General features: G+C 42.5%; 1 protein-coding gene across 1 annotated transcript in view; it reads right to left on the minus strand.

The window, feature by feature from the left end:
* SYNE1 (spectrin repeat containing nuclear envelope protein 1) overlaps positions 1-12286 on the minus strand; it is a 385540-nt gene that overhangs the window by 153043 nt on the left and 220211 nt on the right. The window contains exons 29-41 of the mRNA XM_069955314.1: positions 11751-11918; positions 9806-9982; positions 9197-9337; positions 8912-9072; positions 8229-8379; positions 7204-7431; positions 6287-6385; positions 4625-4812; positions 3791-3914; positions 3407-3570; positions 2339-2492; positions 1389-2017; positions 851-1030 (exon numbers count right to left, since the gene is read on the minus strand). Coding sequence (XP_069811415.1) covers positions 851-1030; positions 1389-2017; positions 2339-2492; positions 3407-3570; positions 3791-3914; positions 4625-4812; positions 6287-6385; positions 7204-7431; positions 8229-8379; positions 8912-9072; positions 9197-9337; positions 9806-9982; positions 11751-11918 — 2564 coding nt within the window. The remainder of the gene's footprint in view (positions 1-850; positions 1031-1388; positions 2018-2338; positions 2493-3406; positions 3571-3790; positions 3915-4624; positions 4813-6286; positions 6386-7203; positions 7432-8228; positions 8380-8911; positions 9073-9196; positions 9338-9805; positions 9983-11750; positions 11919-12286) is intronic.

Below are 12286 nucleotides of genomic sequence, written 5' to 3' on the forward strand. Positions count from 1 at the left end.
AACACTCCTTTGGCTGATACCCAGCCTGTGTAAAAGTGACAGCGACCCCCTGAGGAGCAGGAAAACACTGTCAGCCATTCTGGAGCAGGGGAGGCAGCAGTCAGTAGTTACAGCGATGGCAGGACGAGAGCTGGCAGTATGCATATGCATTTCCGGTCTGTCAGTTTCCATGGCCACACAAACAATAAAAGCATCGTTTGTGCAGTCTGGTCGCTCAATATATTGTGCTGTGTAAAGGCACTGCAAACAAACGATGATCAGCGCTCATTTGTGTCCCTATACAGCCCCACATCAGGCTGTGTAAAAGGACCCTAAGACTCCTTACAACCATGGGAAGTAAGAAGAGAGCAGAGCTGATCAGCCACAGTTGAGGTCACACTGTGTTTTTTTCTTTAAATATCAAGTTATAATCTTGTCCTGTGGAAGGTCCCATCTAATATTGTTAGGAAGAGTCAGACTGATCTTTGTGTAACTTAAAATGTCACTATTGTGACTGTAAAAATGCATCGTACAGTCATTCCCTTCCACTGTCCTGAGTGGATGAGGATGATGATAATAATAATTAGAGTAATAATAATAATAATAATAATAATAATAATATACAACCCCCTTTACTGCTTGCAGTTTGGGGCTATGTTCCCACTATGGGATTTTAGCAGGGAAAGGCGTCCGTCTATAGATAATGACAGCAGAAAATAACGAAATAACGATTCTTTGGCCGTCCTTATGAATAGACGTACGCCGTTCATCGCTAAATGACAGCACGTTCCCATAGTGAGAAAATGGCCTTTAACTAACTACGTATTTTAATAAAAATGAGCTGGTTTGTAGGAGGCCCCCAGTTCCTTACCTTTCACTTATCAGCTTGTTTGTGTCTTCCCAAGTCATGATCAGACCATTCAGCTCTTTATCGGCTTCTGCAGCCTTGGATAAATCCTTCTGGGCGATCTGCTTTGCTTTATCCATAAGCCACTGTTTCTCATGTTGGTAAGAGTTCATTTCTTCCTCCAGTTCATTGAAAAACTTTAACCTGTAATCAAACATATAGGAATACTTAGCAAATTACATTTTTGAGCAAAATTTGTGACTTTTCGCTTTCCTGGGCTCCTTATAACAATTTTATAAAAGCTGGGGTAAATTATGGAAGACTCCAGCTCGGATCTGCTGTAGATTTGTAAGTCTGATGCATTGACAGTATTTGGGCTGTAATAGACAGTCCTATCAGTACTGTAAGTGAGCGATGATCTGCTAAATTGGCACTCGTTTACTGAGGCTATCACACAGCTCGATAATCGTTAGCAAAGGCTGTAGATATACAGTACATATCGTTGCTCTGTGTCCCTTACAGCATAATAATGACAACAGAAACAATCATGCTGCGTCCCCACCTTTGCTGAAGGGCCGGTAACGTTGCCTCTTTCATCTCTTCGCTGTCCGCCTTTTCTTCAATATCTTCGACTGTCTTTAGCAATTTCTCTCTACAATCTATGAACGATTTCCAGAGCGCCCCAAGAGCTTCCGCTTCACTGCGTTTGGTTCCCAGACACTTCTGAACTTTCTCCAGCTCGGTATTAAGGTTATCTGCCAGAGCTCTGCAGGAGGTCCTCTGCTCAGAAGTGGGGTTCTTTAGATGGTACTGTGCTTTGGTAAGAGCTGTATCTAGTCCTACAGACAGAGCTGTCAATGCATCAATATCCTGAGCCACTCCACTGATCTCCTTCTCCAGAGACTCGGATCTCTCCTTATCCAGACTGCTCGCTCCGTCTACTGTTTCTTTTACCGTACAGAGGACAGTCAGAGATTCATGGTGCATTTGTAAGAAGGAGCCTAACTTGGAGAGGGATTCTTGACGTCGCTCGGTGACTTGAATTGCTTCTTCGTATAACTGTACGCAGTCTTCCACCCTTCCCTCCAACGCACAGTGATCATTTGGAATGGTTAAAGTGCACAACCTGGCGAGTTGATCCTTCAAATGATCCATTTCTTTCTGCTGTGTTCTCACTTTTGCTATATGGTTCTGGGAGAAATAAGAAAAAAAAAATATTAGATGCATTGAAAAATGAACATAAAATTGATGATCATTTGTCATTTGAATACTGGTGGCTGAAGAAGTTATGTGCAGCTCTAAGGAGTCCTAGAAAACTTGGACACAGACATAGGCCACAGGCTGTATCCATGTTTGCCAGGACTCCCTAGGGCTGCATCCAACTTCTTCAGCCGCGGGATTTAAATGCCTTGAGTTGCGCTCATCTCTTTTTATTATATATGATGAAAGTGTCTTTTAGGCAAAAATACAAATAAACAGTGGTAACTCTAGCAGCTGATACAGCAAGGATACCTGATTTAATAGAAGAGCAGCCTCGTGATCGGACGCGCTTATTTCAGCAGCTTCCTGAAGGTCTTTAAGGAATTGCTTAATCCAGAGGGAAAATTCTAACAACAAGTCGTCAAACTTCTGATGTTCACCTAGAATGGCTTCCATGACACCGATCCTAAGAAAAGTGGCAGCAATAAGATTGGTAATATCTGAATTAGAGTTTTATAAATGTTAAAGTAATATTCCTAAACAATGGCTTTTAGTGAATAGATTAGTTACAAAAAAAGAATTGCACTAATTGCTCTGCTGAATAGTAAGCCACACTGAGGGATCTTCAGAAGGATAGAGAGATATTGGCAATTCACGGGTGTAAGTCCAGTAAAAGCAAGTAAACGTATTGCTGAAAACATATTATGCTAAAATTGGGAGAGGTTCAGAAAAATCTGAGGTGTGAACATATCCTTAGGGTGCCTTCACACCTACCAGATCCGCAGCGGATCTCACGCTGCGAGTTTGCACCGAGATCCGCTGCGGATCCAGACCCATTCATTTCTATAGAGAACATACTCGCAGCGGGATTGACATCCTCTGGTCCCGCTCAGCCAATCAGTGCACAACAGCACTGATTGGCTGAGCGGGACCGGAGCCGGAAGCCTGACATTCAGCCACGTCGCCAGAGCAGGTAATGTATGCTCTTGGCGGTGGGGCTACAGGCTGCGGGCGATAGGGGGTTAAAGCACATACTCCCAGCAGGATGTCAATCCCGCTGCGAGTATGTTCTCTATAAAAATGAATGGAACTGGATCCGCAGATCTCGCTGCAAACTCTCAGCGTGAGATCCGTTGTGGATCTGGTAGGTGTGAAGGAACCCTAAAGAGGTTTTCTGCAGAATAAAGTTTAAAGTGATTTAAAGGGGAATCTGTTGATACCACACACACCCCCTTCCCACACACACCTACACTTTCTGGCACTGCTTTTGTTTTTTTATGAAAAATTAAATCCAAAGTAAATATGGAAATAAGCTTGTATGGTGCACCGGGGGTGTATATCCAAGTACGCAGGAGTTCATGGGAGCTTAGTAATACATACCGTTTTAAAACTGCTTCGGGTAGTGTATTCCATCTGACAGACAGTCTCTCCAGATGGTCCCTCATTTGCTGTACACTGTTTTCATTGGATGTCGCATATAAAGAAGCACACAACTGGACTAGAACCGTATATCTCTTAGACTGTGTTAACTCCGCGTTCAGATCCTGGCAAAGAAAAAGGGACAACGCTGTTAATCCTATCACAGTCCTGACCAATACCAGTAATTTTTAATTCCTGATCAATTGTGGGTCTTTTTTTATTAGTTGTAATGTATTAAGACATTCATTCTGGTCTAAGAAAACCAACATCTGCAGCTATTGAGAGCTATGGCCATGAACCTACACGGATTTCACATTTGTGATGAATTGCTTAAAACATCAATACCTGAAGTGACTTCATTTCAGCCTCCAGCTTTGCTTTGTCTGCAGAGAACTGTCCCTGCTGGGGACTGACCAAAGCTTCCGTGCTATCAAGCCAGGTCACAAAAGAAGAAAACTCCTTTTCTTGCCTGAAAGTGAAACGTAAATTATTTATAAGTACCTGAAAATGTAGTAATAGGGAATTTACCAGCGTGACACGTTATGCTACAACCACTGTATTCATAACTAAGAGGACAGACCCTATGCAATGCTGAGAACAGGGATCCGGAAGGGTGGCACCCGGGCTGCAAAGAAAATGAATGGAATAGCAGCGTACAGGCACAACTTGCTGCCCCATTCAACTGGGAAAGTGGCCCTAAGAGCCTCCCCCCTGCACAATCTCTTATATGCCCTATATCACACGTGTCAAACTCAGGCCCTCCAGCTGTTACGAAACTACAATGCTCATCATGTCTGGACAGCGAAAGCTAAAGCTTTGGCTGTCCAGGCATGATGGAATTTGTAGTTTTGCAACAGCTGGAGGGCCTGAGTTTGACACCCCTGCCCTATATCGTTAAAGTGGAAAAAACTCTTTAAGAGGTCATGTTGCTTTTCTGAATGCTCAGAAGCTTCCATGTCATCTATTTGGATATCTCCAGTGGCTCCATAGAGAATGAATAGAGCGGCAGGTCACCCACCAGCCATTCTAGAGATCCCCAGGGGGCACAGAGGTCGGACCCCTGCAATCTCATACTTGTTCCCTACCTGTGGATAGAGGACAAGTAAGGATAACTCATCAAACCCTTTGAATATTAAACTTGAGTTATTTTATGGGTTACATAACTTTCCAGAATCTTACCTCTGCCAATGGACTAACAACTGCTCCAACAAGGAGAGCCTTTCTTTAGCCTTTGTAGTCACAGCCTCAAATCGGGATTGAAGGTTGGAAATGGCCTGTGCTGCTTTACTCTTGTTAGTGAGTTTGCGACTTCCGGCACTTAGAGAATGGATATTGTTCTTCAACATTTCAATGTCATGACATAGATCCTTAGGATGAAAAACACATAAGCCCAATGAGAAAGGCAACAGATGTGCCCACACAATATTAGGTCCCCATTTCAGGTTATGTGCCCACACAGTATCAGGTCCCCATTATAGGTTATGTGTGCACACAGTATTAGGTCCCCATTTCAGGTTATGTGCCCACACAGTATTAGGTCCCCATTTTAGGTTATGTGCGCACACAGTATTAGGTCCCCATTTCAGGTTATGTGCACACACAGTATTAGGTCCCCATTATAGGTTATGTGCGCACACAGTATTAGGTCCCCATTATAGGTTATGTGCGCACACAGTATTAGATCCCCATTTTAGGTTGTGTGTGCACAGTACTTGGTCCCCATTTTAGGTTATGTGTGCACACAGTTTTAGGTCCCCATTTCAGGTTATGGGCACACACAGTATTAGGTCCCCATTATAGGTTATGTGCGCACACAGTATTAGGTCCCCATTATAGGTTATGTGCGCACACAGTATTAGGTCCCCATTTTAGGTTGTGTGCACACAGTATTAGGTCCCCATTTTAGGTTATGTGTGCACACAGTATTAGGTCCCCATTTTAGGTTATGTGCGCACACAGTATTAGGTCCCCATTTTAGGTTATGTGCGCACAGTACTTGGTCCCCATTTTAGGTTATGTGCGCACACAGTATTAGGTCCCCATTTTAGGTTATGTGTGCACACAGTATTAGGTCCCCATTTTAGGTTATGTGCGCACAGTACTTGGTCCCCATTTTAGGTTATGTGCGCACACAGTATTAGGTCCCCATTTTAGGTTATGTGTGCACACAGTATTAGGTCCCCATTTTAGGTTGTGTGTGCACACAGTACTTGGTCCTCATTTTAGGTTATGCGCGCACACAGTTTTAGGTCCCCATTTTAGGTTATGCGTACACAGTTTTAGGTCCCCATTTTAGGTTATGTGTGCACAGCACTTGGTCCCCATTTTAGGTTGTGTGCGCACACAATTTTAGGTCCCCATTTTAAGTTATGTGCGCACACAATTTTAGGTCCCCATTTGAGGTTGTGTGCACACAGTATCAGGTCCCCATTATAGGTTATGTGCGCACACAGTATTAGGTCTCCATTTTAGGTTGTGTGTGCACACAGTATTAGGTCCCCATTTTAGGTTGTGTGTGCACACAGTATTAGGTCCCCATTTTAGGTTGTGTGTGCACACAGTATTAGGTCCCCATTTTAGGTTATGTGTGCACACATTATTACTATTGCTTACTATTCTAAGCACATTCCATTGTAATGTTATTCCACAAACAGTCATCCTGAGGCTGGGATCATAGTGGGGGAAGGCAGCCGCCCCCTAAAATTGACAGCCATAAATAATGATCATTATTTTCAGTCATTGATATTACGAGACGGACGCCTTTCCCAGCCGTGATCCCGTATTGGGAAGATCACCTTAAACTGTAATGAAATTAAACAAATTGCCGTTCCGCCAGATTACCTGATGGGAGTGAAGGACTTTGTATGTTTCTGCTGCTGAAGAACAGTTGTTAACAGGAAGAGCCAAAGTCGCCTCGATATTTTCTAAGGAAGTCTGAATCTGTAAAAAAGCCAATACATGTTATAGTCTCACACTTCTTTTCATTTAGTCTGAGAGTCTGAAAAATCACTAAAAATATGAATACATAGGAAATCGTATGACTATGCCGCAATAATTCTACAATCTTAAGGTGAAGGTTAACGTCATTACCAAGGGGCATCAGCATTCTTACTAAACATCTCACTATAAATAACAAATAAATAGTAGCATCACCCAGCAAGGCCTGAGTTGGCCGGCGATTAGAGATGAGTGCGATTCCTACACACTCGAGTCTGATCACTCATTGGCTGAGAAAGATGGATACGGCCCTAGGGAGTCAGGGAAAACAAGGCTAGAGGCGGTATACATTTTTTTCTGGAACTCCCTAGGGCTGCATCCAACTTCTTCAGCCTCTGGTATTCAAATGCTGAACGATCGGACACGAGCGTCTACGAACTGTGCCCATCTCTAATGGAGACAGCGCACAGTTATTCTACAAGGAAGCAGACAGGCTCTTAGGACTTACAATGAAGCCTGTCTCCCACAATAAGGAGGATTAAGTGATGAGTCTGGGGGTGAAGCACAGAACTGTACACTTCTTCCTGCTACATGTAGTGATCAGTGAAGTCTCAGTGCTCAGACGCTGACCATTCAAAACTTTAGACATGTCAATATTTTTTAAAATGAAAGTAATGCTTTAAGATTTTGTTCTGTACAAATGGGGAATTTATCGGTCCTTACACCAACAGGAAAAATTGCATAAATTATCTGTGCATCAATGTTTTTTTTGTCGGTGCAGGGAATGTTGAATCCTCCCATAAGTCTTTGCTCTTATTCACCTGTTTAATTGTGTCTTCAAACTTCTGTTGCTGTTCGGCAATGCCCAGAATACTTTCTTCCAGTCGATGTGCGTGTTCTTGCAGCCCGTCCCAATACTTGACCATCTGTGATAGTTTGGCTTTCATCCGAGCCATCTCCGCAGAGCTTATAAATTCACCAAATGTCTGGCTCTGGTCCTCGAGATCTTTTACTGCATTTAATTTACTCTGCAGACGCTTCAAGATTTCCTTTAAAATAATATTACAAGGTAGTTGTTATGTATCAGCTTGTTACAGCTTCAATATAACACGGAAAAAAAGAGAAATATTTAAAATGGATTACTTTCTGTCTAGTTTGTTCTGTCCATAGCAGGAGAGGTTTTCTAGGAGGATTTGCTACTGTTATGGACAGTTCCTGACATGGACAAAGGTGGCAGCAGAGAGCACTGTGTCAGACTGGAGAAAATACACCACTTCTTGCAGGACATACAGCAGCTGATAAGTTCTGGGAGCTTGAGATTTCTTGTGTTTTTCTGGCACCCCTTTAAACCTCTCGCCACTTCATCGCTGATACCATGACAGTTTGTCTGTAGTGATGACATGCTATACATCCATGTGACCTCTGCAGCCAATCACAAGCTTCAGCAGTGATGCTGGGCTGATATAACACAGTGCAGTCACCGCATCCACCACAGGACCAATGCATCCACTGAATTGCTGCAGTACTCACATGCTTATGCATCATCGCTCCAGAAAAGGAAAGAATGGTGGGCGCCACTGGATCAAGGAGTGACAGGAAATTTAACAGGTTAGGCTGGGTTCACACTATGTTTTTTCAATCCGTTTTTTTGCAAAAAAACAGATGACAAACTGATTAAAAAAAAAAAAAACAGATTGCAAAAACGTAGTGTGAACACAGCCTCAGTAATGTTAATTTTTTTTTTTTAATTTTACAATACCCTCTTCTAAATAATACTGGTTGATACTAAAAAGCAGGAGCAATGCTTACAGTAACATTTAGGCAATATAACAGCATGAACATTCACCTGGATGCGGGCAACTTGGAGCTCCGGGGAAATATCAGACAGCTCAAGATCATTGAGTTCCTTTTCTATTTCTGACATCCAAGTGGAATGGTCCTCAAAGTGCTGCTCAAACCTCTGCCACGTATCCTTAGCCAGCTCCATTTTCTTGATGCTAAAGAAAAATAAAAACATATGTATTTATACAAAGGAATATTAATATTATATTGCAGTTTTGACACAGTCTCTGTTTTTTTTTATTATCAAAACATGGATCTATAAAAGGAAGCTTTTTACAGATGAGCGAACCGGGTTCGGGTTCGAGTCCATCCGAACCCGAACTTTTGGCATTTGATTAGCGGGGGCTGCAGAACTTGGATAAAGCTCTAAGATTGTCTGGAAAACATGGATACAGCCAATGACTATATCCATGATTTCCACATAGCCTTAGGGCTTTATCCAACTTCAGCAGCCACCGCTAATCAAATGCCGAAAGTTCGGGTTCGGATCGACTCCAGCTGCTCCAGGTTTGCTCATCTCTAAAGCTTCTCCTATAAGATCCACTTCTGCTTTGGTATTAGCAACTGCTAAAATTACAGCATATCCTCTGTACTACATGCCATGTCAATATTTGAGAGCCAGAATGATCCTGTAGGAATAAGAGCCATGGTGTAGGTCCTGTAATATTCCCCATTAGACATACATACTTTTCAGCAAGAGTCTCTTTAACATGCTTCACGTTGTCTTGGAGAGTCCTTGTTGTCTCCTGCAGGTGGCGCTTGCCCTTATTCCCTAGCTTAATATCAGACGATTTCTGAACCAGGTTTTCTGCTTGGACTGATAGATCTTCACTCTGTTTGCATACGACCTGGAAAGAGAACAAATGGTCAAGTCTCCTGAACACAATCTACAAAAAAAACACTAAAACCGAACCCAACACAAAGTCAGCTAGGACGACATATATCCACGCAGCACCATGACTGGTCTCCTACCTTTGCCTCCTCAAGTTCAGATGACAAGTTTTCCAATGTCCCAAAGTTCAAAGGCTGTTCCAGTGTGGGCCCCATCTGCTTCAGGTTCTGGGCAATGGATTTCTTGCCGGTTTCTATCTGTTCCCAGTTCTGCATTGTATCCTTTTAAATAAAACACATGGAGAAAGTTAAAAACTACCAGGTGCTGAGTGACAAGAGTCAGACCCAGGGGTGGCTTGGATATATAGTGGTATATGGAAGTATAGTTGTCTTGAGCTGACCATAGTAAGCAAGGACATACGGCTGCTATAAACCATCATTTAATACATACATGTCGCAGTTTTTGTTATTCTTCTATGCTTACATCAATGTTATACATCTTCTCTGTTCAAACTGACCAACATGGGCCCCTTCTCTGTGTTGTATGCCTACTGTATCTCCCACTCGCCTGATGAATTAGGTGGGGGGTCCACTTGTTCTTATAGTCTGTAGGGAGCCCTCATTGATCAGCAAAGTGATGACCTATCCTAGTAGCAATCCATCCATTGCTTAGCCTGGAATACTCCTTGTTTCTGAATCCTCTACAGGCTCTGCATTATATAGAACATATACTAATACACTGATACTCACCGTTAAGCTTTCTTTCTGCTTTATCATCTCCGTTGCCACTTTGTCCAGTTCACTTTCCATCCTTGTAAAATCCTCTTGAACATCTCTGGACAATCCTTTCTCCACCTGTAACTGTTTGGCCTGAGCGATCTGGACTTGGACATCCTCCTTCTTTAATTGGATTTTCTTTATCTTTTCCTGCCATGATATGAATAGGAGTTCTGACTTAGTGAGGGAAATAATTTAAGTTAATAAGATCCTAGATGAGAGCCCTACAGGTCCAAGTGATCTAATTCCGTCAATCACCTGGTGACCGCTGCGTGTAGCTGCTCTTTTTCCTTGCAGGGGCCTGATGGCTTTAGCTTTGCCAGAAAAACACTTCTAGGGGTATTGAAGTATGGGCTAAAAAAGTTTTAACAGTCCACACCTACAATCCATCCCACATCATTGCCATTCCCACCGGTGTCCTGTGCCCTTCGCTCACTATTTCCTGGTCTCCTTTAAAAATAATGAAGGGCATGCTCAGCTAATGACTGCCTGGGGAGAGGGAGAGGTGACTTCACCGTGGCCTGTGATTGGCTGAGATGTCAACAGAAAGGGGTGTCCACCATCAGCAGGGAACTGGGTGGTGGCAGGAAGTACAGAAGGTGAGATTAAAGGGATGTGTCACCTCAATTTTCTTTTACTGATTAGAATCAGATACTAAAACTTTTATTCTAATCTGTTTCTATTTTCTGACTAATTTTTTTATTTCACTTTTATACATTGTTACAGGGGAGGCCATCTTCCCTGGGCTGTTCTTAAGAGCATTTAGTGACATGCTTTCCAGCAAGACTCATGGACATAGACAACAATAGACAGACTCTGTCCCCATGAGATAAATGTGAGACATTACTGAGCATGCTCTGTGACCTGTGAAGAGGTCATTCCACAGAGAGCTGCTATTGTCTCCTCTTTATACTGGTGTCACATGACACTACAATGCTGTACAGATCACTTTACAGCAGCCTCCTCTTATCCCAGACACAAGAGGAAGTCTAAACTTAATTTTAGCCCCAGTGGTGAGAATGAAAACTGCTAAATATCAGGATTATTTTATAATATAGATAGAGAATGGAAAATTAGATAAAATGTAAAAAAAATTCTTAAAAAATATGTCAATATAAAAACATTGGAGGAGATTTATCAAACATGGTGTAAAGTGAAACTGGCTCAGTCATCCCCGGCAACCAATCAGATTCCACCTTTCATTTTCCAAAGAGTTTGTGAGGAATAAGGTGAGGTGAAATATGATTGGTTGCTAGGGGCAACTGAGCCAGTCTCACTTTACAGCATGTCTGATAAATCTCCCCCATTGTTTATACAATAAGTCATTTTCTTTAAGGGCCTTATTACAGAAAGATTATCACGTGAAAAATCTTTAAATAAATTGGTTTGAATTTAAGCGATAATCTTTCCATGTGTATGAAGGCAACGATCAAACGACTAGCGAAAATTCGTACATGTGCGGTTGATCTCATCTTTTGAGCCGAGCATATAATCATCGTTAACCCTTCACTAATCGCTCGCACGTCTTTCAATGTATGTACACACAGTTGGATTCTACCTATGAACGTTCAAAGACTAGAATATACGAACTATTGTAATTGGGATCGTAACTAACGACTATCGTTCTGTGTATTATGGTGAATGACTTCCTTATCACTTACAATTTTATCTGCAAAACTACTAGGACAGGACCAGGGAACCTTGGATCTCCAGCTGTTGTAAAACTACAACTCCCATCATGTCTGGACAGCCAAAGCTAAAGCTTTGGCTGTCCAGGCATGATGGGAGTTGTAGTTTTGCTACAGCTGGAGAGCCAAGGTTTCCTACCCCTGTTCTAGCAGGACTGGTGTGAGACAAGAACTGTAACCAATAGGTTATTGTAGAGATTTGTTGTTTGTTTCTTGCTATACGTGTATACCTCATAATGAAGCAGCAGCTCCTGGGCCTCCTCAAAGCTTTCCATGTTCAGTATCTTCTCCGCTTCTGACTGAACATCCCTAGAACCAGTCAGGATCTCACTCAGCACGTTTGTTACTTCTGCTTTGTACTGAACACAATCTCCAACAGTATTTAGGATCTTGTCAGCCTGCAAAGTAAGAATCAGGTTGCTGTGAGATCAGACCTAACAGTGTTGGATATTTTGCAACCAATGAATTTTCTTGTGTCCAGATTAGAGATGAGTGCAACTCTAGCATGTTCCGGGTCAGATCGTTCAGCATCTGAATACTGGTGGCTGAAGAAGTTAGATGCAGCCCTCGGGAGGCCAGGAAAACCTATAGCTGCATCAAAGTTTTCAGGACTTTCTAGGGATGCATCTAACTTCTTCAGCCACCAGTATTCAAATGCTGAACGGTCGGACTCGGACATGCTTGAGCTGCACTCATCTCTAGTACAGTTAGAGGCTTCTTCTACCTTTGGCGTTACCAAAATTCTCTTAACGTCGTCCAATGCCCT

The sequence above is a fragment of the Dendropsophus ebraccatus genome, chromosome 15 (genome assembly GCF_027789765.1).
Source record: "Dendropsophus ebraccatus isolate aDenEbr1 chromosome 15, aDenEbr1.pat, whole genome shotgun sequence".
In the NCBI taxonomy this organism is placed as follows: domain Eukaryota; kingdom Metazoa; phylum Chordata; class Amphibia; order Anura; family Hylidae; genus Dendropsophus; species Dendropsophus ebraccatus.